The sequence below is a fragment of the Telmatherina bonti genome (assembly GCF_933228915.1).
Source record: "Telmatherina bonti genome assembly, chromosome: 14".
Taxonomy (NCBI): Eukaryota; Metazoa; Chordata; class Actinopteri; order Atheriniformes; family Telmatherinidae; genus Telmatherina; species Telmatherina bonti.
Window position 1 is genome coordinate 15,239,497 of NC_136612.1, and position 26,881 is coordinate 15,266,377.

Below are 26,881 nucleotides of genomic sequence, written 5' to 3' on the forward strand. Positions count from 1 at the left end.
AATTCTGCTAATGGCTCCACAGCAGCACTTCTGAGGCTCTTTGGCAGCAGAGATGATGTGGCCTTTTTTCCTCGTTTCTCATCCCAGTGACTGTACGTTCATCATCTGACCTGCTGCAGAAATTCTTCTGTAATCTCAGGCCGGGCGATTAATCGGATTTTTATCTCAAATACGATCTGGGTTTTCAACGATCATAAAAATAAAAGGGTGTGATTATTTTTCTTTCTTTGCAGTTTCCTCTCCTGCTGTCTTCAGCTGCTAATCGAGCGTCTCTGCGTTGCAGCGCTGTGCTGTAAACTCCTCCCACAGCCGCTTTGCTTTCATTCAGACACTGTTGCCAACTTGGAGACTTTCTCGCTAAATCTGGCGACTTTTTTTGTTAAAAGCGACAAATCTATCAACTTTTACTGGAGTTATTAGAGACTTTTCTGGTGTTTAGGCGACTGACTTGAAGGCACATATTGTTCTGCAGTTACTGTAAGGAAGGAGCAGCGGGAGCCTCTCCCGTCCTAAAGCACTCCCAGGCGGCCAGTCTCAGTCGGCTCCGGCTGCAGGTCGATGTAGAATAACTGCAGTAGGTTGTGGAAGTTCACCTAAACATAGTTTATACCGTTGTCAGTGACAACTGGCTGCATTTTGTTCGTATACATAGTTCGTTGAGCTAAACACTGTAATATCCCTCCGTTACAGGGTGTTACCATAGCAACGCATTCAGATCAACTGTCTTTTAACAGGTGAATAAGAGAAACGCGCTGTAGCCTGACAGCGGTTGTTTGGTATAAAACGTACATTGAGCCCAACATGAAACAGTTCCTATATAAGCGGTAAAAGCGGATTAAACGACTCGGAACCGTGCATTAGACGGTTATAATGCGCGACACGGCATCTAGAACACCACGACGCACAGCGTTGTTTAAAAATACTGGATAATTCTGTAAAATAATCGAGATCTCAATTTTAGTCAAAATAAGCGTGATTATAATTTTTGTCATAATCGAGCAGCCCTACTGTAATCTGCAAAAAGTTCCCATTTAGGCAACTTGGCCTCACCAAACTGCACCAAAGGCCCAATGCTAATGCTAATAAACACCAGCGAGGGGACGTATTATATACACTATTGCCAAGGAAAGCTTTTTAAACTAGAGATGCTTCAGCTGATCTGCTCGATAAGAGAAACGACAAAAAGAAAAAAGGTTGGGAGAGAGTAAAGGAAACAATCTACATTAGATAAGAGAAAAACATCACAGAAAGGTAGAAAAAAAACCAAAGAAACATCCAGCCTACTTTTTGACCCATTTTATTTTATTTTATTTCATTTTATTTGTTCACAGCTTGACTTCTTTCTTCTTTTGCTATTTCTTTACAACAGCTCGTTACCAGAGGCGAAAGTGATGGATCGTGGAGAGATAGATGGATGGGGATGATGGCGTGAGAGATAGAGGGGGAGGTGGGTGCAGGAGGAGTCACTGAGGCGGAGGTGAAATTATGAGTAAGACTAACAGAAAAACAAAGAGAAACAGCCGGGATGTGAAAAGAAGAACCGGCGGAGTCGAACAAAGACATCAGAAAAATGGAAAACTTGCAGAAACAGAAGGGAACGTTTTCTGTAAATATCTGCTTTATGCTTTAAAATGCGAGGCTTGTTCCTGCAGGCGTGGGATTTCTCTATATGTAAACACAAACAAGAAGGTTTGTATAAAAAGGATAAATGATACAGGATGGTTACAGGGAAGGGGAGGAGGAGGAGGAGGGGGGGCTGTTGCAGGTATCGGCTTTAGTCTTGTGGGAAGGGAGCTCAGCTGTAGGTGCTGGCAGGGCAGAGGAAAGGGTGAGGAGGGGGTATGAGATGTAAATATGGGTGGGAGGTGGTCTTTCAGCATGGCAGGTGACTTTATTCTTTCACAAGGGCAGCAAACTCTGAAAGAAGAGAAAAAAAACAAAAAATGTCAGCATTGTGGAGATTTTTTTCTTCTGTTCAGACGTTTACATGTCAAACTCAACCGGTTGTGATGAAGAGGAGCTACAGGATGGCAGCATGCCCCTCAGCTTACGTGATACTAGAGCTTAATGAAAGACATCATTTCATCTCTACATTTGTGTCTCGGGAGACTCCATCAAACGCTACCAGCAACGTAACAAGATGTTTGTGTTTACCGTCGACTCCAATCTTGCCGTCTCCATCCTTGTCGGCTGCTTTTAAAAAGGCTTTGGTTTCTTTGTCTGTCAGGTCCCGGCCATCTTTGGCAAAGCCCTTCAGGACGAACCTAGCCAGAGGAAACAATGCACACTGCCTTAGGACAACAGTCAATGGTGAATTTATGAGTTTTAATCGCCTGGTTTCTGTTTACAAGTGAAGCATGATCTAAATTGACGTGTCGCACAGCAAAAACTGAAATCTAAGATGAAAAAATCTTAAATTGAGTACACATATGCTTTTTTTTTTTTTTTTTAATGTAAAATAATTCTTAGTTTTCATGCCAGAGAATTCCTCTTGTTTTAAGAGTATTTTTTACTTGTTTTGGGAAGTCTTGACAAGCCAAATTTTCTTGTTCTGTTGGCAGATAATTTATCTTATTTTAAGCAACATTTACCTAATTTTTGTATATTTTTTTCTCGTTTTTTAAGGCTGAGCTTTTGCAGTGCGGAAACTGAAAAAACAAAACAAAACAAAGGGAAGATAAGGTATGTGAATCAGATATTTCTGTGAATGGCCTGATGTGACTAAACAAGGTGGGTTAGTGTCGGAGGTGAAATGCCGTGGAGTCGTTCCTGACTGAAATCTTGCTCTGGCTTTGGTCTGGGCTCTCCAACATTTTGAGGTGTGTGTGGGTGCTACAACTCCTCTGGATGTTTTAACAGACCACAATCCTCTGACTTTTCTCAGGTCCCAGAGGCTGGGATTTGGACGTTGGACATACTAAAGGGGCAGAAAATCTGATGTCTGATACTTTGTCCAGTCCCCCTTTGCTCTCAAATGAAGCTGTTTGGTTGTTTTCTGTTTAATCTTTTGGCTGTTTTATGTTTGCTGCTCACTCTTTCTGGAGTCTTAAATGTGCTTCTTAGGTACCAGAGTTTCTGCGTTCTGATGGAGGGAGCTGCTGACGTCCTGACAGCGTGAAGGTCGTATGTTCCTATTTTCCAAATGTTGATCTTGATGGGGAATGTTTTACCATTTTAATGCTTCTTTTTGTGTATAGGTAGGTAGGGAGGTGTGCTATGGGTGGTTCCCATTCATCAGAGCACCTGCACTGTAAAGTCTGTGGGCTTTCTGCTCCTCTGCTTTCTCTCCTGCAGCTTGGTTTGTTCAGACTTTGACTTGCAACCATTTGACACCGCTGACTTCCACGTTTACACGCTGCATACACGTATTTTCAGTTATTTTTTTGTTAATATGTATATTTTTGTGGTGACAGCGTGGATCTGCCCTCATTATTGTCACGGCGTGTCACGTGGGTGTGACAAAACAAACCTGAAGGTCAAGCAAAATGGCAGCAAATGCACAAAACATCCACAAGAGGAGAAGGAAACACTTCAGAAATGACTTTTATCTTTTATCCTGGATATGATATTATATCTGAAAGTACCACCAATCATGGGAGTTCATTGTTTGCCATTTCAGACTGGAAGGAGTCAGAAACTGTCCAGATATTTTAATCTATTGCATGTCAGATGTTTCCATGAACCTAATGCAGGTCAGGGTTAAAAACAGGCAACATAGGTGTTTTTTTTTATTTTTTAATTTTTTTAAATCTTTTTCTAGCTTCTAATCACCTTTTATCATTCACAACCTCTAAAAACATCTGAAAAAGCAAAATGCAATCCCAGCTACTGTGTGACTGTTAGTCTCACTTGAGCTCTTCCTCCTCTATGAAGCCGCTGTTGTCGGCATCCAGCACCGTGAAGACCTTCTTCACATCGTCACAGGACTTGGACTTCAGACCCACCATCTCAAAAAACTTCTTATGGTCGAAAGAGTCAGCAACTGTTTGCACACACACACACACACACACACACACACACACACACACAGACACAAGAACAAAGACATGCACATGTTAAGTTTTGACCGTGAATCTGAACTGTGGAAAAACTCTTGACCTCTGCCAGCATTATGATTTTGTTAACAGACAGCAAACACGAGGAACATTAAATCCTAGTAAACATTGTGCGGTATTTGTGTTTGTGTTCACAGACAATCAGGAAATGAAGAAATCCTTGGTTTGCCTCCCAGTAGTCTAGACTGGTGATACATATTATTTTTTCTACATTTCCTAACAGTCTTTCTTCTGAGTCTACTTTACTCAAGGCAAACATGTAGAACTCATCCCTCCTGGAAGCCAACAAGAGAACATTTAATAGGTCAACTTTCAGAGAGGGTTCAGTAACAAATAAAAAAATTATCTTAGTTTCTAAACTTATAGAAGTAAGTGGAAGTTTCAGGGATCAGTAAAGAGCTTCTGTTTGGTGCTTCGGTACCGGACTTATATTAGTGGCTCACCAACAGGCTTGTGCAGAACTTGTCATTTCATCCCTTTCATTTGAATCAAGTGTGTGGGAGCAGGGAAACATCTAAAACCTGCAGGACAGCACACCTAGAGGACCAGATTAGCTGATCCATTATCTCTGATTACTCTGAAGCATAAAACCTGATTATGCTTTTAAAGCAAACCCCTTTTTTTGGTCTGTTTTTAACCCTTAGGAACCCTCTGATACTGAAACAATATTCTTTATACAGTTAATGCAGCTCATTTGTGTGAGATTTTAAGATTTTGTTAATTAAATCCGACACTTTTTGTTGTTATTTTTACAAAGAATATAAGCATGGTAAATCTTAACCTCCAGCTTAAATGTCTCACAGTCTGCACTTTCACAAACTAAGGAGATCGCACTAAGAGCTAATTATCATATATATTGGTCTTCTAGTGCAAAACCACAGCTGAGTGTTGATGCTCCAGGAGAACCTGTGATATTATTTTCTGCTGCAAAGTGTTTCACCTGCAAATGCATCTAGAGCTCTCTTGATGTCATCAGCGTTGAGGATGCTGCTCATTGCCATCTTGGCTGGAGGAGAAGGCGGGAAAGGAAGCAAAAAGGGTGAAACAGAGAAAAGAGGGAGAGAAGGAAACAGAGGGGACAAGGTTAAAAACAAGGTTGCAGGAGAGCAGAGAGAGAACTCAGAGACATTCTCGTATTACACTGGTGACACGCTAGAAATGGAGCAGGAAATCAGGACATGTGAGAGGGAGCTGATGACTGACAGAGTGAATTAACAACAGCTAGAGAGAAAGAAAGGGATCGCAACAAGATGCTGCTGACAGCAAAGAGCTGAACTTTGCTCTTTTTAAATCAAGTAAAAGATTAGAACATGAAAAATAAGCAATCTGAAGAACAAATGGATGTTGTGTGGTTTCCATATCAGTGCTTTTTAGGGATGAAAGCAAAACACAGGACCAAGATGTCAAGGGTTTAACAGGCCATCTGAGTCTTCTGCTGTGTCTGAAATACCTCAGTCAACACACAGAAACGTGTAGCTCACCATGAAAGCTGAGACGGACACTTCACCGTGCTCTGGCTTTTTACTGCGTGTGTGTGTGTGTGTGTGTGTGTGCGACTGAACCTGATCGCTGCTTATGAAGTTGTCACCTTTCCCCTGACTTTGACTGTTGGCCTTTTTCATCTGTTCACATTGCAAACACACTATACAGCGCGAATACGCTGGAGGCTGAACACACGAACAAGCAAGTAGCTTGGAGGACGTCAGAAGTGTGGAGAGCAGTGATGTTTAGAGGAAACGAGTGATGTAAATTAGTTTAATCATTTACTTTGTAGTCGAGCAAAGCCTAACAGTGATGCGTGTGTAACCACAGTCACACTAACTCCTTGTGTGTGAGATATAATTTAGGCTGCTACTTGTAAGACATACTGCAACAGAATCTTTCTTCTCTAAAATAACTCAGGAAATTCAGCTTTCATGAAAAATGTGATTCAGTTGATTCTTTTCAGACAATAGAAGCTATTATCAACATTTCACACTCGTATAAGACCTGAGTTCTTATTTATTTTTCATTTCTAATTTAATCAATGATGGTAATCTAATAGATGATTTGTCAAGATTTATTGGGATATTCTTCAGACATTCTCTCATTCTGCTCAGTACTGCATGGAATTGCATCTTCCACTTATTCTGGCTTCCTTTCATCGACCATCATCTGACCAAAGTCTTAAATATAATAACCTGGAATGCTACAACATAGGAGAATGTCACCAAAAAAGTCACAGGAATGACACCGAATGCATCATCTTTGTTTCATCATCATCATCATCCTCATCAGTATGTTCCATGGCTCATAATGCTGAGCTGGTCGGTATCACCTGCCCTGAAACACAGTCTGAGCTGCTGTTCTTTCAGTCAGTTAAAAACCACTTCAGCAGCAGCATTTTCTTCATCACACCTCTGGATAAATGTTGCAGTGTCTTTACCTTCACAGTGAGCATTTATCTGAAAGCATTTAGAAATAACATCCACAGTTTGGCTCCCATACTTAACCCTTTAAAGCCCAACCTTAATAACCACTAGGCAGGAAAGTCCAAATTTTTTAATCTGAAGTCTTTATTTGCCCTTTTAACAAAATCTGAAAAAAAGAAAAGGTAAAAATTCATTTTATGTTGTTTTCACCATTTATTACCATGTAATAGCTCACAATAATTTTATCAGTTTCTACCATAAAGTGATGCAAAATGTCTCAGAAATTGAATACATTAAATGTGATACGTTTGGCTTTATACAATTAAATCAGTGATACAAAGAGAAAAACATGCACATATATGTATGTTTACATTTTGATAACAACAGACAACATAAAGATAGACCTTGAGCTATTTCCAACCTGAACAAACTAATCGATTAGTGAAGCATTAACTACTGTTTGTAGTAGTTCATAGATTTCTCCCATCGGTGTCACTCTTGGCTCGGGTGATGTACGAGCTTCTGGAGAGCTACAGTGTTATCTACCTCAGTAACACACAGATCAATACTGAACAGTGCTTAACTTGTGTGGCCACACATCCAATCCTTTACCATTGTAAAAGCCCGACCTTCTTCGCTGACCTTTAGCTTAAATGCGTCCGTGGGGAAAACAAACAATTCATCGTGAAATGAGGAGGATGAGGTTGATTTGCTGAGATATCTCAGTCCCAGTGCAACCATTGGAACTGTATAAGGTAAGACACATTGATTCAATTTAAAGGAAAGCACAACGGTTGTGGTTGTGCTGATGGCTGGTCTCTGTGATTAATCGTCAGCTAGAAGAAGACATACCGAGGCTTTGCACGTACATGACATGCAGTTTGATTTGACTCATGTAATCCCAGTAAAGGACTAAGCGGCCATTATATGAAGTGCTCTTATTTAGAGATAGATCAGAATCTGATACCACCTGTCATTTGGGTTGTGATTATGATGGTGCAGCCAGGACTTTTTATTTAAAATATAGCTTGCTATTAAAACAGATATGGGGAAGATCATTTCCAATCAAATCAAATCAAACTTTATTTCTATAGCACTTTTCGTGCTTAAAAACAATACAAAGTGCTTTACATAATAAAACAATTTACATCAAAATAGATAAAACACACACACACACATACACCCATAGTCCCCTTTCACCCACCCTCACCCATGCCCTACAAGCCCCATAACAGTTAAAAGAAGACGAATGGCCAGGTACATTTGTACCAGATGTGCACCATTTTTTGTCCTTGTAGGACAATCTGAAAAAAAAAAACCCATTCTCTTACTAACGTCATAAATATCTCATTACATCACTACGATGAATTGCTAAATGTGTGATGAAGTATTTGCATAAATCCACTAAGAGCACATTCTTCCCTCCCATCTGCCCTCTTTTGCCGCAACCTGGGTCTTTCATTCTGTCATGATTTGTCACTTCCATTTTCCCACGCTGCTAAATTCCCCTCATTCCTAATTCTGTCATCACTCCTCGGGTCCAGATGCTCTTCTCGCCTAAAGCTTTACGAGCCAGTCAGTTTGATTCCTTGTTCTTTCAAACACTTTTCTCTTCTGTCATTCTCCCTCCAGGCTGCCTTTTTCACATCCCGCCTCCTCCCTCAAATCCAACTCTTCCTGATATCTAAGAAGCCTCATCAGAAGTCTCATCTACCACCAGCAGCTAGACTCTGGGGGTCCCATTCTATCCCCTTCTGTCATTCATGTCAACCCCTGTTGGGATAATACAGCAGCCTACTCGACAAACAAAATTATTATGTATCCGTACCTTGTATATTAATGATTTTTGTATCTTTTCAGTTGATCTCTGATTATCAGGAATAATGATGTTTCTAAGTGAGAGTTTTCCAGCCGTAGTCCAGGCCTGCTGATGAGTTTCTGACCTGCTGATTTGCTTCTAATGAAACACTGATGTTTTTTGTTTTGGAGTGTACAGTTTATTTCCAAACTGCATTGAGAGAAAGTTTCCGGACATGAGATAAGAGTTTTGCTCTTTGATGCAAAATCTTTTACTTTTTGGTAAAGTGGTATGGTCATTTCATAAAAATGTTTCTATCCTTATTCTTTTGCTGCAAGATGCTGATCTCTGAGGCAATAAAATTAAACAATAAAAGAAGAAAGTGTTGTGGACTTCAGCTGCAGATGTCTTCCACTTTACATAAGGGATTCCTGCTAACAAACATTACCAGAGGGAGGCTTAACATAATATAATGTTCATGACAAGATATACTTTTGAATTTGCCACATTAAACAAAAATGACAGCACTGAATCCAAAATCTTCTCCTGCTACTGGCAAAGCGACAGTGATCGCCTTGATATTTTTGAGTAGTTGCCTTACATCTTTACATTAGGCATTTGGTAAAATGAACTGCCCCGATATCTTTGTTAATGAGCTTGGCTCTGCCAAACCAACTAAAGTGCTGCCTTCAGTTTGTTGTCTGTCCATGCACCTTTATGATAATATTACACAGAAATCTACCAGTTTAGTGAATGTTTTGGCCTTCAGGCCCTAATCAGTGTGCCAGCGGATCTTGAACAAAAATTTTAAGGAAGACATGACAATCGAGTGGAATAAGTGGAATACATCTGAAAATGTTGTTTGTGACATTTCTTTCCATTTTTGGACAAAAAAACTGACTTGTAATTTCAGTTTAGACACTCATAAACTGAGATTACACAATGTCCCCAAACATTTCCATTGATCTTCTCCTTTCAGGATTTCTGTCTCATTAAAGCTGGTAAGGTAACGTAAAGACCAGCCAAATTTTAAACTTCAAAATCAGCGCAGCATCTTGTTAAGACGGCACTAATGTGTTATCTTTGCTAGATGCGGTGTTTCAACCTGAGCTATGCTGCATGCTCTTCTTTTATTTTAGCACCACCAACTCTCCAGTCTTGAAAGCTTGTCCCTGAGGTGTGTTATCTACTGTACTTCCTGTTTATCACACAAAGAATCAACATTCCCATCCTGAAGCAAAATGTTCCAGCAGTATAGGAAGGCAGTGAAAACGCATGACATGCACACATTTTGAGTTGGGTGAGAGCAACCGTGTTCATTCATAACACGAGAACAGATCTAAATTTGGTGGTACATTTAACACAGGCTGCTCCTTCAGGTGAGTTTATTATTATTGCGTTAGGAAAATGTGAAGCTATTGTACCCAGACACAACCAAGAAACTTCTACAATGTATTTACTGAAACAACATGAGTGGTAAAATATAAAAAAAAGAAGCTGCCAATATGTGACATAAACATTTGTGAAGGAAATATTGTCTTACTGATTCCCTTACAGTGCACAAGGCTGCCTTGTGAGCCCTTTGAAGTGGGGGGGGGGAAAGAAAAAACCTTGTGTTCCTATCACGGGTGGTTCCATGACCCCAATGCTCTGGGTAGGTGTGGGAAATCTAACCATGCTGCACAAGTGCCAGCTCCCTGGTTTACTGTAACAGCTGCATGAGTGTGTGAATGTGTGTGCATGTGAGTATTTATATAGACTAGAGCAAAGAGATGGGAGGCTTAGAGATGAATATTTTCTTGCATTTCAAGAAACTTGAGCCCCTTGTGCTCATCTGAGTGTATGATTGTGAAGGACTCTGGAAAAAGAGGAGTGAATGTACCTATGTGTTATAGATACACAGAGCAAGGCAAGGTTAAGGGTAAACGATGACATCCAATACCATGGAGGGATGTGCCTCTTCAGTTTAAAAGCTGTGTGAACTGGCAGTAACCCTCAACAGAAATGAGTATGACAGTTTTATTCCACTATTAAACAATGAAAGCTGTTTCATGGAGCTATTTCTATAAGCCATCTACCACTTGGGCTTTATGTTGTTTGAAACTTCAGCAAATATTGCGGAGTATTTGTTATAAATTACTCATGTTCTTGTTGTAAACTTGCACTATTTAGATAAAAAGTGAATTGAACTGAATTATTATATTTCAATTGGGCTGTTTCCATAAAACACTTTTTTTTTTTTCATTTTAGAGAAAAGCATTATAGCTAACCACCCAGACCTGGTTCTTCAATTGGCCCAACATCCTTATTCAGCTGAGCCTTATGCAGGTTCAGGGTTGCTTTCTTCTTTTAGAGATAAAGGGTAACCATACATTTAGTGATCTAAAATGTCCCCAGAGCGATGGACAAGGGACTGGACATCCAGTACTGCTTAAACTCAAAAGGAACCCCCCCTCCCGATCCCTGTAAATAGAGAGAGGAATTGAAATTTGGCTAAATAAATCCTACCTGGACATTAACAGTCTATTTATGTGCTTGTCAACATCAAGAGCCCAGTCCCAGTAGCGGAATTACCAATGTGGAGAACGCTTTCTTCCTCAGTGGGTCAGAATCAAAGGAAGACCCCAATGATTTTTTTTTCTGCATTTGTGAGAGCTTTTTATCTAAACGACCCCAGATTCGCGCAGGTGATCCTCAAAATAAAGTCAATGGTTTCATGAAACCAGTTATCTTTCCACTGTGCTCCATTGTCTGTTGATTTAGAGAAGCTGCCAACAGGTAGTGAGGAAAAAACAAAACAAAAGAAAAAATAGGTAATCGTGTTTGCCTAAATAAACAAAGCATGCCCACATGTGCGATCATAGCTACATAACAAGGTGAGAGTGGATTTGATGGGGGGAGTGCATAGGCCTGGGGATCATCTGGCTGTTATCACCACTGTCCACTGTTTAATCTTCTGCTGGTTTGCCAGCAACAGAAGTCCTGCTTTTTCCAATGTGTGTGTGGTGTACTTGTTTTCCTACATAATGGGGACAAAAACGTGTCCCCACCACCAACTTATAGGGTCTTGCTGTGAATGGTGGGACAGCCTTTTTTTCCACACAACATCATGATTATCAGTCACATTAACTGTCTATGGAGAGTCCCTGCAGTCAATACTAACAAAAAACAAAGTGTGTGTTTGTAATTGTTGATAACTTAGAGGAAAGACTTGACACAGCTGATGCTTTAACATTTTGGCAAAAGCCTATATTTAATGTAGGAGGTGTTCATCACACCTAGAACTGACTTTGTCCAACTCAAATTAAATGCGGTATTTGTTGACATACTCTTATTGAAATACTCGTGTTGACTTGTGTGGAGAACGCAGGTCTATGATTTCATGGACTTGCATGCAGTCATTTGTATGTCCAGTGAAGTGTACAAATATGCTCATTCACCACATAAAGACATTAGCTGGCTTAATCTAATCTCTTTCAAGTATGTCATTTTACTTGTTCTTTGTGGACATCTATTTAACATATTAAATGTGGAGGAAAAAAGCTTGCACTCAGAGGAATACAGTGTTTCAGAGAACCGACTCTGGAAGTCTGGATCTTATGTAATGTGAGATCAGTTGAGAGTGCCTGGTAGCAGGTCTTTACAGTCATCAATATACTTTAATTTCACTTTCAGGTAGACATTCGTGTATATTGTTGTAACTGTTCATACACATTTCTGTAATAAGAAATCTTAACTGTAGACAACCCCAGGATTTCCAGGATGTAAATATTTAACCCTTTAACAGCCTGCTACAAAACATATTTTCATTGAACACAATAAACTGGATTAAAAACTTGTGGATTTAAACGTGCTTGAGTGATCTGTGCCACACTTTTAGAGTTTAAGCATTTCACTTTTGTTACTGTATTATTAACTTTTGTCTCAGCCATTTGTTAAAACAAGCAAACAGAAGCAATTCTCCTTATTGTCCACAGGACTCATTCTCGATGCCGACAATAAAGGGTTGCCATTCAGACAGAGAGGGAGGTTACTATTCTGTTGTTATGATCAAGGCAAAAGAAGCGGCAATGTTAGTCATGTAGATGATATATAAGGTCCCGGAATCAGGGATGTTTGTGGCATTGCCTCTATGTAACGCATTCTTTAATTTTACACTTACATAGTTGCAGAAGTGTTGCTTTGACTCCTTATGGAAACCAATTTTTACAATAACATTTAGTGGTTTATGACCCATTTATTTATCCCTGATGTACATAACATATGTACATGACATATTCAATGTCAAAATTGTAATACTATTGCAATACTCTTTACAAATATTTTGTACCTGAATACATGGGGCAGCCACCACACATACATTAACACAAAGCAAATATTTTGTTGCCTCTGTTGTCACAATCAGCCTTGCTTCCTCCAGCATTGCTGCTTGCCACACCCCTAATCAGTTCACTGCTCTCACCTGCCTCTGCCACCTGTTCACAATCCCCATCAGTTCAGCCTGCGCATATATGCAGCCTCCACCATTCACTCACTGCCAGATTGTCATTGCTCTCATGCCTGACCTTCCAGCACTCCGACCGCAATTGCCTGCCCGTTACCGAGCTGATCTGTCCCCGACTTCCACTTCCTGCCTTGCCCTTGGAGTCTGCTCCCCAGTGGTTACTGGGTTTCTGTCCTGGAGGACCCCCAACCGTGAGTTGTGGATCTTCACTCACCTTGTTGTGTAAGGTGTCCACTCTGTCGGCCCAGAGGAAAGTTACTCTGCCCTGCTCTGCTCTACTCATTGGGAACCAGAGTTCAACTCCAGCACTGAACCTCACCAAGTGGCTGAAATAAAAACTGTTAATCTGCCCAGATCTCTTGTGCTGCTTTTGGGTCCTCTCTCCGATCATTTCATCTGTAGCCGTTGGCTTAGATATGTAGGGCATGTAAGCTTTTTTTTTTAAATTTAAATCCTAGCCCAATCAACTACTCCATGATCAAATCAACTTAATTTAGCCAACAAGCATAGCCTATCTTCCAAACAACTGCGAGGCATCCACCTTGAACGGGCAGAATGGCTGTCAGCACCACCTAAGGTGAGACTCATCATGCTGGTATCTACGTCAATGAAAGAGCATCTTGTTGCTGTTGTTTTAGCCTACACCACTAAGTTGTGCATCAAGATCCCATTTCAAATTTTCTTGAGATCAGCTACTTTAGTTTTAATGTTCCTAATGAGGTCTAAATATTATACTTGTAAACTGGAATATTTTTAGCCCTGCAGGTAGTTGCACATACTGACATTATGACCACATGATGGTGAGTCACCACTCCAACTTCATGGGAAACAAAAATATCATTTCAACATAAAATTTGCTTGCTGTCTATAATTTAGTTGTATTCAAGATGCTTTGTATTTAAATTACTTAAGAAATGTGGAAAACCACACAACAGAGATAAATCCTCCAAGGAACACCATGTTTCTTTGATACCAATTTACAGCGATGCTTCCAATAGATGTGATATTATAATCAACCTCTACAGCTTTTGTGGCATATTTGCATGTCTCCATGGGTACACGTTCCCACTTAACACTGAATTGGCACAACTCAGACTCATAACAAACTCTAATGAAAAAAGCATGTAGACTCACTTCATATTTGCATAAAATATTACCAAACAAATTAAAGATGCAAATTCTGTTTAATCTGCTGTTAAAAGCATCAGCAATAAGAATATTTATAGGCACTCATATTTCATTGTAACACTCAAATCAAAACATTGTGCGACCTTATTCATTAAATGAGACCTCATCCATGAAACTATGGATCTCTCCATGAATATTTAAGGTTTAGTCTACTGCATGAGTGCAGGCAACTTAAAAAAAAACTAAACTTTGTGATCAGCCACTGGAGCATTCATTTATTCTTAAAAGGAGCTTCATTACTTTTCAATGTATCAGCAGTTTGACAAAGTTAGGTAGCTAAAAGGCGAGACTGCATTCAGTCTAATTAGCTGTGATTAAGGTTTGTCCTTGAAAAATATCACAAGTAAGTGCAGTAAAATTACACTGTAATTTTGGCACAAAACTGTTGTTATCGGAAAGTAATTACTCCGTTGATGCACTGTTTCTGTATCTTAATCTAATCAGACTCTGTAGAGGGATCTGCTAGAGAGGATATAATGCACTTTATACACATTAATTTAAACACTGGGCTTGTTAACCTGGCAATGCTAAATTCCTTCACTGTTAGATATGTCAGAGGCAGCAGGTAGAATAATAAAGACTTTGCTTTTTTCCATTTAGGCATCACTTTACTCTTATAAAGCTTCTCAGTCTCTCTTAGCTGTTCACTTCTCTTTTCTTACCTTATTACTGTCTGATGGACGTTTAGGTGGGAGAGGGGCCAGGGATGTCCGATAAAAGATCAGAGGCTATGCTCTTTCTGTTTTTATACATGTCCTCTCCAACTATTTTAGGATGAAAAATGGGATCCCAGTTGAGCTTGATGTCAGTGATGCTAGGCTGTTGGCTGGGCCATATCACTTTCGAAGCAGGCTTATGCTAATCAGAATTTACTATTAATAATCATCAATCTCCACCCCTTCATTCCAACCACATTTCTTTTCTCATGCTCACCTGTTCTTGCCCCTCCCTTCGTCTAATACTCCTCCCTGGCAGAGTTCTTCACCTAATTTTTTCAGTACACCCACAGGACCTCGAGCTGTCCTCTAATCCCCTTTCTCCATCTTCGCTTTGACTCACTTTAGACTCTCTTCTCTTAAAACTTATTTTTCACCTTTAATTCTCATCCACTATTTTATCCTATAGGGCTTTCTGCATCATCACTGGCAAACTGCAAGCTGTTACTAACTATTACCTTTTTCTGTGGCCCAAATTTAATCCAATATTACAATTAACTGCCTTTTTTTTTTTTTTTATTGATCTTTCCATGAAAGCACCCTGTAAGAAATGACTGAAACACATTTCACATTTAAAATCTTTTGTATTTCTTAAAAAAATAAATTCCTGCTTACCTTGAAAAGAGTAAAATTAAGCTTCTTGTTTCTGGTCAGTAGCTGCACATTTATACATTTGAATTGACAGCTATGGTGTCATAAGTAAACGTAAACTGAGAGTTTAACATACAGCTTTAATATTACATATGGTTATTGAATAAATTAAAATAAATAACATTGTTTAGTTTAGAATTTTGTCAATATTTAGTCTTTTTTTATATAATCCATCAGTTTAAATTAATTATAAACTACATAGGATTACATTATTTCTTGCATTTGTCTCTTTCACACGGAAGATGTTTATGGACAAAATTAAACCTAACAATGAAATGTAATTAGCTGCCGACTGATGGTTGTTGAAAGATTAATGGTTCCTTTACTCATTGGCTGCCAGCTATTGTTATAGCAGAGAGCCCCATACAGCCAGCGTTTTGGAGCATTTTTGCTCATCTTTCAAGGCACATAAAGTATTGAATTCTGGTACTATATATGAGGAGGGTTAATTTGGTTGGGTCTGTGCATCAGGGTGTCTTCGGGGTGTGCATTGGGATACACTCAAAATGTGTACGGTACACCCAGAAGATGTCCCAACCAAGCGGCAACGTCCGGCAGTTAAAAGTGAAGCCTATGCGGAAGTGCATAAAACTGCAGTTCCCCCTTCATCCACTAGGGGCTCCAAAACAGAGCAAATCCCCAAAGACTCCCATGTTAAAAAGACCAACTTCACGGTAGAAATAAACATGTTTACAGCCTGGTTCTAAAATCCATTTTTGGTTTATAGGTCAGGTTTACCTTCATGACAACTGTGGGAGGAGTGAATTTTTTTCTAACTCGCCCGTTTTAAAGTAATTTAATCTCGAAGTTCGGCATATTTAGGGGCGTGTCCTTTTGATTGACATGTACCTGATCTCCCGCTTCAAGTCAAAAGAATGTAGAACAACTGGGTTTTAAGACGGTTAGCAATGTGACTTAGCTTTAGCCCGCTCACCTCTATTAGCTGGTTAGCTCCCGTTATCTCGGGGTTAGCTCGGTTACCTCTTAGCTACAGAAGGCTCGGAGTTCACTCAATGTCAATCATCCACCATGACGCTCACGGCTCCCCTCTCAGCTCCACCTCTTTGCCCATATTTGTATTTTCCTGGAGAGACGATGCGCATGATGCTGCCAAGATGGCGATGGTGGGAACCGCCCACCAAGCTTCAATTCAGCTCTTCTGAAACCTATGGGTGACGTCACAGAGGCTCTTTATATTTTTTTTCTTTTATTTTTCCATCTCTTTATATACAGTCTATGGTCCCAACACACCTAAAAACAATTAGCTATCCTTATACAGAAACCACAAAACACATTGTTTGGCATCTTTGGCCATGAAGTAAACAGTGCTGACCCTTCACCATCCATAAATCTTGCTTATTGTTCTTATAGCTCCATACACACCACTGTTGCTTGGGGGAAGTCAAGCTTGACAGAAAAACCAGTTGGAGGCTTTTTCCATCACTAAACAAATGTTGTTTGAGGCATAGAATTAGTGAACGCTTCATCTTAACTCTCTGGGTTGTTTAGTTGAGTTAGAGGCATTGTAAGTGGTTCCTGTATATAAATGCAGCATTTCAAACTTGCTCCTTCCTCCCTTTTGTTGTAAAGTAAAAGAATAGACAGATCAGTTTAATGAAGTGAAAGACAGACTGCAGCATGTCACGGAACAAAGCAACAAATCAGAAAACTGTATATTGTGTTGTTTTGTCTTTAAACTTGTGTGTACACACACCATCTGCTTAAAGGCTGCAGCTCAGATCAGAAAAAACAGACAAAGTAAAAGGAAACCATCGAAGGGTTAAGAAATGCACGACTATAGACTCGGCCTGAAGTCATGATTAAGAAGGATTATTTTCATGAGATATAACAAGTAAAAAGATGAGCTGATTGCCACTTCAGCTATTTAAAAACCTTCAAAATAGTTTAAGAAAACCTCAAAAATAGTAATAAATAACTAAATGAGTAAAGAATAATAAGCTCTGCCACTGCAAGAAACTACATTGAAATGTACACATCAGGTTTTTATCCATCTTTTTGCGCATCTTTAGAATCTCTATAACAATCATTTTTGTTGCTTTTATCTTACAAAACTGAATTTTGAACTAATTAACTAGTTAATTCGTGTTAATTTGTTGATGCAAAAATAATTTATTGTTTAGTCGGTCAAAAATAAATATATAGGTTAAAAAAACATCTTGTGAATTTGAAGATCTTCAGTTTGACAAAGGTCTTGTCCTCAATTCACTTAATTCAGCAAAGGTGCAACAAGGACTTTGCAGGGAAAGAAGCTGCAGTGGAAACCACTGCCCCAACAATAAAGCATCAAGGAGCTGGCAGGTTATGCATCTCACTGGGACGGTACAGCACACCCCACCCAGGAATCCTAGGCTTGCTAATGGATATGACGTGATCTTAGACCACAGAAGACATCAGCTGTTTCCACCGCTGGTGTTACTGAAGAATCACTTGCCGTATCCTTTGGGAAACACTGCCGATTCAAGACACGGTGGCTATTAACTAAATACTAAGTCATAAACAGGTTTTATTACAAGAGATAGGTCGGATGTATTTATGTCTCAAGGATGCAGCGTGCATGTGAAGAGCATGAAATGCTGCAAGTCTGTGAGGTACGAGGAAACAGAGATGTTTTTCTGTTGTGGTATGACAGGTGATATAATCCATCAAGGTAAAAACAAGAATAGTTATGAGACAGCTATGACTTTATGTTGGACTAATTTTTAACAAGGAAAGATTTATTATCTCTATCACCCAATCACTGATTTACTTTGTAGAAGTTCTTGTAATTATTCGATTATAAAATTGCTTTTATAACTGATTTAAATAAACATTTATGACACTTGATAATTTGTTCCTCTTGGATAATTATAGTATATCATAAAATAAATATAGTATAGTAGTATACTATAGTATAGTCCCCTTTAGCTCTTCACCTCCATTTGTTTTTAAATCTTTTACTTTTATATTGCAAAAGATAAAGAACATGCTCGATGTCCAATTTTCTGTCAGCAGTACAGGGTTGTGTAAAGGCCTGAAATATATATCACTGGGTCATAAATACTGTGGTTTGGTGTGGACGTGCGCGTTACTTGAGTACGACAATTTGTACTCTTCTAATAAACACAATCCTAAAAATCATGCTACCAATAAACTATGAAACTTGGATATCAATCAATGATTGTGATTACTTGAGTGACAGATTAAGCAAATATAAATGACCTATTTTGTTCGGTTGTCAGAACTCACTTCAGAATATATCAGCTCGCTGTAAGAAATGATCTCTTTCTGCCATTGCTGATTATTCCCAGACTATTACTACAGCAGTCCAGTTAAAAAAAAAAAAAAAGTGAGAATCATAATGGTTCCCATCATGGGAATGAGCAGTCAAATGGGAGGGAAACCATGTGCAGCAAGAGAGATGAAGAGGTGAAGCTGCGAGGTATGGATGAGGAACTGACAGAGAAAAATAAATAATCAAAAATGTAAGAATGAACTAAGTAGTGGTGGCCACATCGATCCAAATATCAATTATCAAAATGTTTCATATCGATCAATACTAGTGCAATAACGTCGATACTTTACTTTCAGTTCTCCTCCTCTATGCAGGATCTGCTGTTGTATTTCATGAAACAAGTGACCTGTCTGTCTGAAGTTCCTTTCAATCATACTGTCATGTGACTCTGCTTCACAAGCAGGCAGCGACCGGCAGCACACGCAACACAATCTGGTCAGGAGTGTGGACCAGAATGTTGTTGATATCAAATGTGTGTGATATAAAATAAAAAAGTGTCATCCTGTCACCACTTTCAGCATGCACGACTCAAAACTGTCACAATCATCATAAATAAGCTGGATAAAAATGTTTTTCTACATGCTCAAAATCAGCTTCTCTCGACAAGGCGTGTTTGTCTGTTTAACATATTTCATGTACAAGAAATATTCTAACATGTACAAAGTGCTTTACCTAAAACATTAATACAATCACAGCTGATTGCAGGAAACAACAGAAACTAATTTGAAAAATGAGGCCAATTTTAGATTTTTTATAAGGCACCTGTGATGGATTTGTTAGACACCATATGATGAAAATGCTAAATGTGAGGATGGAATCATTAACAAAATTATTCACAATTTCATGTTGTTCTTTTTTTTTTAACTGTCCTGGTGTGTAAAGGCCTTAAGGGTGGGACTTGAAACAAAAGCATAATAAGGCAAAACAGTAACAATATGAGCTAACAACTTTTTATTTTTTAATTGAATCTCTACTGCGTTTGAAGCAAAATCTCCCAAAATATTTGAACATTGTCATCATTTCTGCTAAAGAGCATCTGAAGTTTTTAAACAGGAATGGTTTGCTATTGATTACTTTTTAGTCACTTAAGATTTGTTTGAGATTGTTACAAATGGAGATATGAATAAAGTTGTGCACGAAGCGACTATGAATGCAAAAAAGCACAACCTTCAAACCTTGTTTATTCAGATTATTTGCCTTTGGGACTTCCTCTGCAGTCATGCAAACTATCATCCCATCCTTGGTTCATCATGTAGATCAGCTCTACTTGTCCCCGAGGGTGTCAGACTTCATTTGTTATTCAAATCATGATCAATAATTAGCACTATTGTATCAAATTTTAATGCAGACTAATTATTTTCTAAATTTGGACTTTGAATAGTTTTTTAATCATCTCTAAAGCACTAATTTCAAATTAGTCTCCCTTTTTTTTCAGATATCAGACAAACTTTTCACTTCCAACTTTCTCTAGCAAAAGATCTGAGTAAAACTTGAGATTGCATTGCACGTAACTCAGAAGAAAGGAAAATTATTCATTGACTCGACCAGAAAGATAAAGAGCACAAGGTAGAGTTCTGTGGTAGAAGCTGGAGAGTGAAGCTGATAAGAAAAGGCGGGAGATGGATGAGTGAGATTCCTTTGAACCTGTATCCAGGTAAGCTAGCATAAGGCAGGCACATTGTGACACTCTTGGAGCACAAAGGAAGACAAAGATAACGACAGCAAGTATGGGACTATCCATTTGGTTTCCTGCCTGTGTTAATTTTATTCATTGAAGTCTGGAAAAGATGACTACATACCACTTAGATTTTCTGCAAAGATTAGCTTGTTTATCTTTTCTGACTTCCATCAGCTCGTACTCGGTCTTCGATGCATTTGCTGACCTTGGAAATGCTGGGTTTACACTTTTTGATTAGTTCAAAAGTAAATCCAAAAAAGAGTGAAGCTTCGTCTTTGGGATGGACTTTGCTGAATGATATATGACATTATTAAGTCGTTAAAATTTCATGACGTAGGCTACGTTTAATAACTGTTGCTTTCTTGAACTAATAAAATTTCTGAAATGAAATAAAAGTTGACTGTTTCTGCCTCATCAGCACTTTTCAATAAAATCAGGAATTAAATAATGTGACAGGAATGAAGTAACATGATTATATGTTATTCCGGTTGACATTTATTCAACTTATCGCTTTGTTCTTCCCTGAAAGTTACTGAGGTGTCACTCGGATCAAGGCTGATGAGATTTCAGATTCAGCTCTGACACAAACAAAACTTTAACAATCAAATTCAAAACTTTAAGATCCACATTTTAAAATAATTGATGATAAATGAAAACCATTCATGTCTTCAGAGCTGTCTCTCATGCTGACAAATCTGTTTTTTCATTTGCAGACATAGCTTGCATCTGTTTGGGTCCTGTCTGGCGTAGCCTTAGCAACCAATTCATCACATTTCACCCATGCTTTACTTTCAGCTCTTCCTGTGTCGGCAAGATCAGTATTGATGTGCTGACAGCCAGTGACAGGACGAAACTGCAAGAGTTTATCCTTCCATGAAGGCTCCTCATTCCCTTCTTCTTCCATGCAGAGTTTTAGCCACCTTAGGCATTCACTCAGCAGTTCACCACTGGGAACATCTTACAGATCTGGGTCTTATTGTGTCATCCTGGATCATAGTCCTCACCAGCACTTGTCCTCCTTCTTTCCCTTTTATGGTAAAACCTTCAGGATGCTGGACTTTAGATGAGGCCTTTCATAGGTCCAGGCTACTTCACCAGACCTGACTTACACCTGACTTTGATCTGACCACCAAGACGAGGACTGTGCCCACAGTCTTCTACAGTCGGCACTAGGTGTGATAGGCGCATCGCTTCATCTTCACCAGACCACATGACGGTCTTCCATTTCTTATCTTCACTAATTAGTGGTTGTCTAAGGCTACGCAGCTGTTTAGCTCCAGCTCCTTAAGTTCCCTTTGTATGTTGCATCTTAAAATGTTCTCTTACTATTAAACTTAGCCATGAGATCTGCTGTTGTTCTTTGTTTTAATTTGATTTAACCAAACATTTATCGCCTATCACCATCATTCAAGATTTTATCCTGACCACATTTCTTCCTATGGAACCATAAGACTATGGTTCCCCATTAATAGTGGGCCACTCTTCTTCCAGTTTTTAATAATGCCTTGGACAGGTTTTAACCAAGTTTGAATAAAATCTCCTTAAACCTTTTCTCTGCTTGTTGCATGATGCAATGCTTTGACTCTTCTTACACAGGATGTATATTTCCACATGGATGTTTAAGCGATGACAAGCCACTCACCGCATCAGTTGGAGTTAAATAACTTGTTTCCAGCTGAAAGATAATCACCCGGGCAGTAATTATCCGACAGGAGGCTCATACCTATTTGCTTAGTTTAATCCAGGTGGCAACTTTTTTCCTTTGGCCAGCCACCGTAATAACATTTGGTTAGAAAAAATTTAAAAAATACATTTTTCAAATGGATTGTTTTGCTTTTTATTACATTTTATACATAAATCCTACATGTTCAGTGGTGTACAGGGACAGGTATTTGGTTTCAGTCAGAAATATTTGCCACTAGATGTTTAGAAATTGCTTACAAATACCATTTAGATATAATGTGAATGGATGGAAAATATAACTAATGAATTAATTTAGACAATAATTACGTCAGAAAGTCTTTTAACATAAAGATATAAAAAGGAATACATACATATGTGAAACAGGTTGGTTGTAGTTTGTTGAAAAAGTATCATGACACATGGTCTTACAATGTTTGTGAAAGAGCAGGAGAGGAAAAAAAAAAAGATATAAGACAGTGTCACAATCACAATACCCTGACTCAGCAGTTTTTCGCTCCCGTCTCTCACACTAAGACATACTAAGTGAAATGGTGAGTAAACAAAGAACATAAAGGGTAGAGAATTATAAAAAAAAAAAAAAGGTTGAAAAACAACTGAGAACAAAAGAAAGATGAATTATGCAGAACAGAGTCAGTATACAAATGGCTGGATAGAGGGATAGAAAGACGAATGGATGAACAGATGGATGGATAGAGGGGAGGTGTATCAAATCCGACAGTAGAAATTACAACAAGACACCTGAGGAGAGGAAAGAGTTGCTTGTTAATGGGAAATCCAACCTAATCTCATCTCCTGTTTGTTTTTGTGTGAACTTGAGTGTGTGTGTGTGTGTGTGTGTGTGTGTGTGTGTGTGTCTGTGTGTGTGATCACTTTCGGCCTGAAAACATTATACACCTTCTTAAAACATTGCTCTTTCAGCCAAATTTCAAGGTCTTGGGACAAATCTCTATCCATTCCAGATCATTCGGTTACATCCGGGAACAATATATAGCTTCACACATCTGACATGTTTTGATGCAAAGAAACATTTCCTGCTTCAGGTTCTGTGAATATTGGACAGAACACACTATCCATCAGAAGTGTGGAGACATCAGGAGACTCTGTAGACAGAGATAATGATGGACATGTCTGCACACGCACTGAGGGATGATGCTCTGATATAACAGAGATGATTTAGGGAAGATGCATGAGTTTGATGTGAGAGGTCATCAGAGAACCATCCTTCCTGCTGTCTGTTGATCTGAACTGTCATCAGATCAATGAATAGATCATGCTGCATTGAGCTGCCCAACATATTTATGCTAGCGATGCTGTCACGCTAGTCATCTGTCATATTAGCCATGCTAGTAGCTTTTTGATCTTTTATTTAAAAGCAAAGAAAAGCTTTGAAATATATTCAGTGGGCTAACATGCTATAAATGACTATTTTAACATTGCAAAAATACAAAATACAGGTCACAGTGGTCAATATAGTTAGTTTGTTAGCTTGCTAATCTGTACCTGTTAGCACTGAACAAAAGTTAAAGCTGATGGGAATGTGTTGAGCGTTTCCTTACTGGTATCTTACAGGAATTTCATGGCAGCCAATCTAATTATTTCCTAGATGTATCAAAATAAACTATAATAAGTCAAAATCTTAAACTAATCACGACTATTTGGTAAGATAATTATAATCGGACAATGTGGAACCAACGGGTTATGGTATCACTCATGTCTCATTTAAAATTTGTACAATTTTAAGTACAATTATTTTAATTTATAAGTTTCAATCTTCCCTACATATCCCCACAGATTGTAATCCAAAATATTATGGTCAACTATTCTTTTGGTTTTTTTCAGAGTATCCTGAGCAATTTACACGTATTTTTTTTTTTTTTTTTTTTTTTTTTTCTCTGATATTCAACAATAAAGCTGTAATTAATGAAAAATATGGTCAATGGAAACAGAGATGATGATGATGATGATGATGATGATGTGATCACAGCCTGAAAACCAGAACAAGTTACGATGTCTTTAAATGAAACGTGGCATAAACATTTTTGCCAGTGCACACTCCTGGGCTGCTGATGAGAGTACAGCGTGTGTAGAACAAGTTCAAGATGAGAGATGCAGGGGCGATTGTGTGATTCACACAGTATCTGTTGCCAGCCTTGGCTGGAGAATGGTGTGAATTCAGGCAACAGGTGTCTGGGAATAGCTGAGAGTCACTTCAGAGGCAATGTAAGTTCCAGCACCCAGAAATGACTGTGAATATTCCAGGAGGTGGGGGGGGGGCAGTTTCCAAGTCCTCTAAGTTTTACAAGTTAAAATGAAGACTGTCAGAGCCTAGCTATGGTCTTTTATTGATAAGAAGTGGCGAGGTGAACAGAAGGCTGTGTCTCTGTACTGAATGGCAGGTATAAAAGAGACAAAATGTTAAGTAGGGCAAAACCGAAAGATCACCCATGGGTATTGGAGGGAGGTCTACCTGTAATTAGAGGCCCAGAGAGCATGATTGTGGTCTCTGGCATCCTAAGAGGAGGTGTAGAGTTTCTGCACAACATAATTTGAATGTAGCGCTAAGTAATCCAATCTCTGGGCAAAATCACAGTTCGCTAATTTTATCTTCAGCAGTTAATTTATGTTTGACAGGGTTATTTAAATTAGATCTTTTCTTCTCATAACAAGAGGGAATGTTCCAGGAAGATAAGAAAAGATTAGATGGTAGAAGTTGGAAGAGTTTTTGAAGGACTCCAGAAACTTTGACTAAAGTTGTCCTGTGAAATTTCATGAGTGACTCTACAGGACTTTTTCTTGTCCCTGCAGCTTCAGCTCAAGCCTCACAGAGCCTCCCCATAACTGTAAATACAGCTCAAATTGAAATGTCAGTACCGGTACACTAATAAATAATGACGAGTGAATTTCTGTGATGAAACAGATGCAAGGTTGCTGAAGAGGAAGCAGGTAAAAAGCAAGCATTGCAAGGAAATAAGGAAAAGTACAAGTTTTACAGGATGACGGACAAATAAATTTTATGCTTGAAATTTTAATTAATTTTTTGAATTTTGCAGTAAAAATTCATTACTCTTCTGTCCCTTCTGTCTAAGTTGAGCCAAATAATGAAAGTCAGTGTTATACAGCGAGAATTTGATTTATTATATACGGTCAGCATTATAAACTTCTGATCTCAGCTTGAAAAGATCAAGAGATTATTAATTTCTTGATCGATCTAAATCCACATGATGTCCAGTATATGAAAAAAAAACTTCTTTTTAAATGAAACACTGGAAGTCTTATTTAGCTAAGATTACTGTCTAAATGCATTAGTGTTGAGCTTTGTAATATAGTGTTTGCATTTTATATGGCTTTTAATAATATTTGCTTAACTAACTACATGAACCACTCCAACATTTTCACCACACTTGTTTAATGCAATGCGTTGTTTCCTCATTTCTCATTTGCACTGTTATCTATGCTGTACTGTAACGTTTCCACACCATTAAACAATAAGGGACATAATCTGTATACTACTGGCACAGCTGTATGGAAACAAGCCATTTATCTAAAACTGATGCTTCAGTTTTAATGCTGCTGGAATTTTCTCCAGTTTTGGCAGCAGAAAAGCAGAAAAGAAACATTTCTGACAAAAAAAACACCAAAATATTTTACAAACAGATCTATTCATTCACACAAGTTCAGTCTCTTCTCCTGGCTCTCTGAAACCCCATCAGTGCTGCAACTGTCTGCACAGTTCTGCATGTGTGTATAGAAATATGCAGCTTTATAGCTGAGCTTCACACACCTGTATCAGAAATAGAGAGGTGTACAGAGCGGTGTTTGACCTTGGAAAGCAGTTAGCACAGGACAAGAGAAACTGGCTAATGTATGTACAAGATGTGAGCAGATCAGTAGAGACATTCTCTAAAATTTGCAACCTTGACTCCTCTGAAGCTCCATTTACATCAGTTGCACATTGTTATATTATTAAAAACTTTGACCCACAGTCCTGTTAAATGTGACGAAACACCAAAATACTGGAACGTGTAACAAGGTCAGTGACCGTAGAGATCATTGTGCTTTGGATTCTAATCCTGCACATCTTCATTTGAGCTTCATGGACAATGTAAATTAAAATACACATTCCTCATTCGCTGTTCCTCTAATACACTCTGCATATTTCTGTGCACTTAATACATGTATGATTATAGTTCAACAAATGCTGATAGCACTCCAAATTCTTCTATTATATCCATCACTTGCAACAACCCTGTAAAATGTCTTTTACGTAACACTGCAGTAGTTTTACCTCGTTCAAGCTAATAGATAGGCAAGCGTATTGTGTGTGTGTGTGTGTGTGTATCCGTGTTGCAGGGAGGAGGGGGAGGGGGGAGGTTGACACCAGAGAGATACTGTAATTAAGTCGAGGTAATGCACTGACATCTCATGTGCATCGATTCGTTCCCTGCTAATGTCCCATGGCGGCATGAGTTGTTAGACTTATTAAGGGCAAACCTTCAACCATAGAACGATGTGAACGGATACGAGAGGATTTATCCAACCTGTGCACGAGCTTTGTCGCTGAAATGTCCCCGAATGCAACTGCAGGTTGACGGAAACGGCAAAAGGAGAGACAACAGCTTCACATCCTGTTGTGGGAGTAAAGTCAGAAATTAAAATCATCTCCATAGATATGAGTTGATTTCATTTTAACTTTTGGTTTGATACAAGCTCAGTCATAAGTCACTGCAATGCATTTCATGCTATTAGAACTGAGCATTTTGGTCCAGGTGTCATAGAGCTGCGCGCTCTTCCAGAAGACATTTTCAGAACATTATCTACTTAACATGTAAATGTTGTGCCTGAAGTTAAGTCTTTGTTGTATGTTATGGCTTTGCAGTGTGTGTA

At 38.8% G+C, this 26,881-nt stretch overlaps 1 protein-coding gene across 4 annotated transcripts; it reads right to left on the minus strand.

Annotated features, from left to right (window-relative positions):
• Positions 1 to 1,294: 1,294 nt before the first annotated feature.
• pvalb6 (parvalbumin 6) lies at positions 1,295 to 26,618 on the minus strand. Of its 4 annotated transcripts, none has more exons than XM_079252322.1 (5): positions 26,536 to 26,618; positions 4,996 to 5,061; positions 3,850 to 3,982; positions 2,155 to 2,264; positions 1,295 to 1,917 (listed from the first exon to the last, which is right to left on the minus strand). In XM_079252322.1, exons 2-5 carry the CDS (start codon positions 5,054 to 5,056, stop codon positions 1,892 to 1,894), a joined length of 330 nt encoding a protein of 109 aa, XP_079108448.1. In that variant the 5' UTR covers positions 5,057 to 5,061; positions 26,536 to 26,618; the 3' UTR covers positions 1,295 to 1,891. The 4 variants fall into 4 exon arrangements, with proteins under 4 accessions (XP_079108448.1, XP_079108447.1, XP_079108449.1 ...); XM_079252321.1 differs by lacking the exon at positions 26,536 to 26,618 and adding an exon at positions 14,619 to 14,669; XM_079252323.1 differs by lacking the exon at positions 26,536 to 26,618 and adding an exon at positions 12,983 to 13,004.
• Between the last annotated feature and the right edge of the window lie 263 nt (positions 26,619 to 26,881).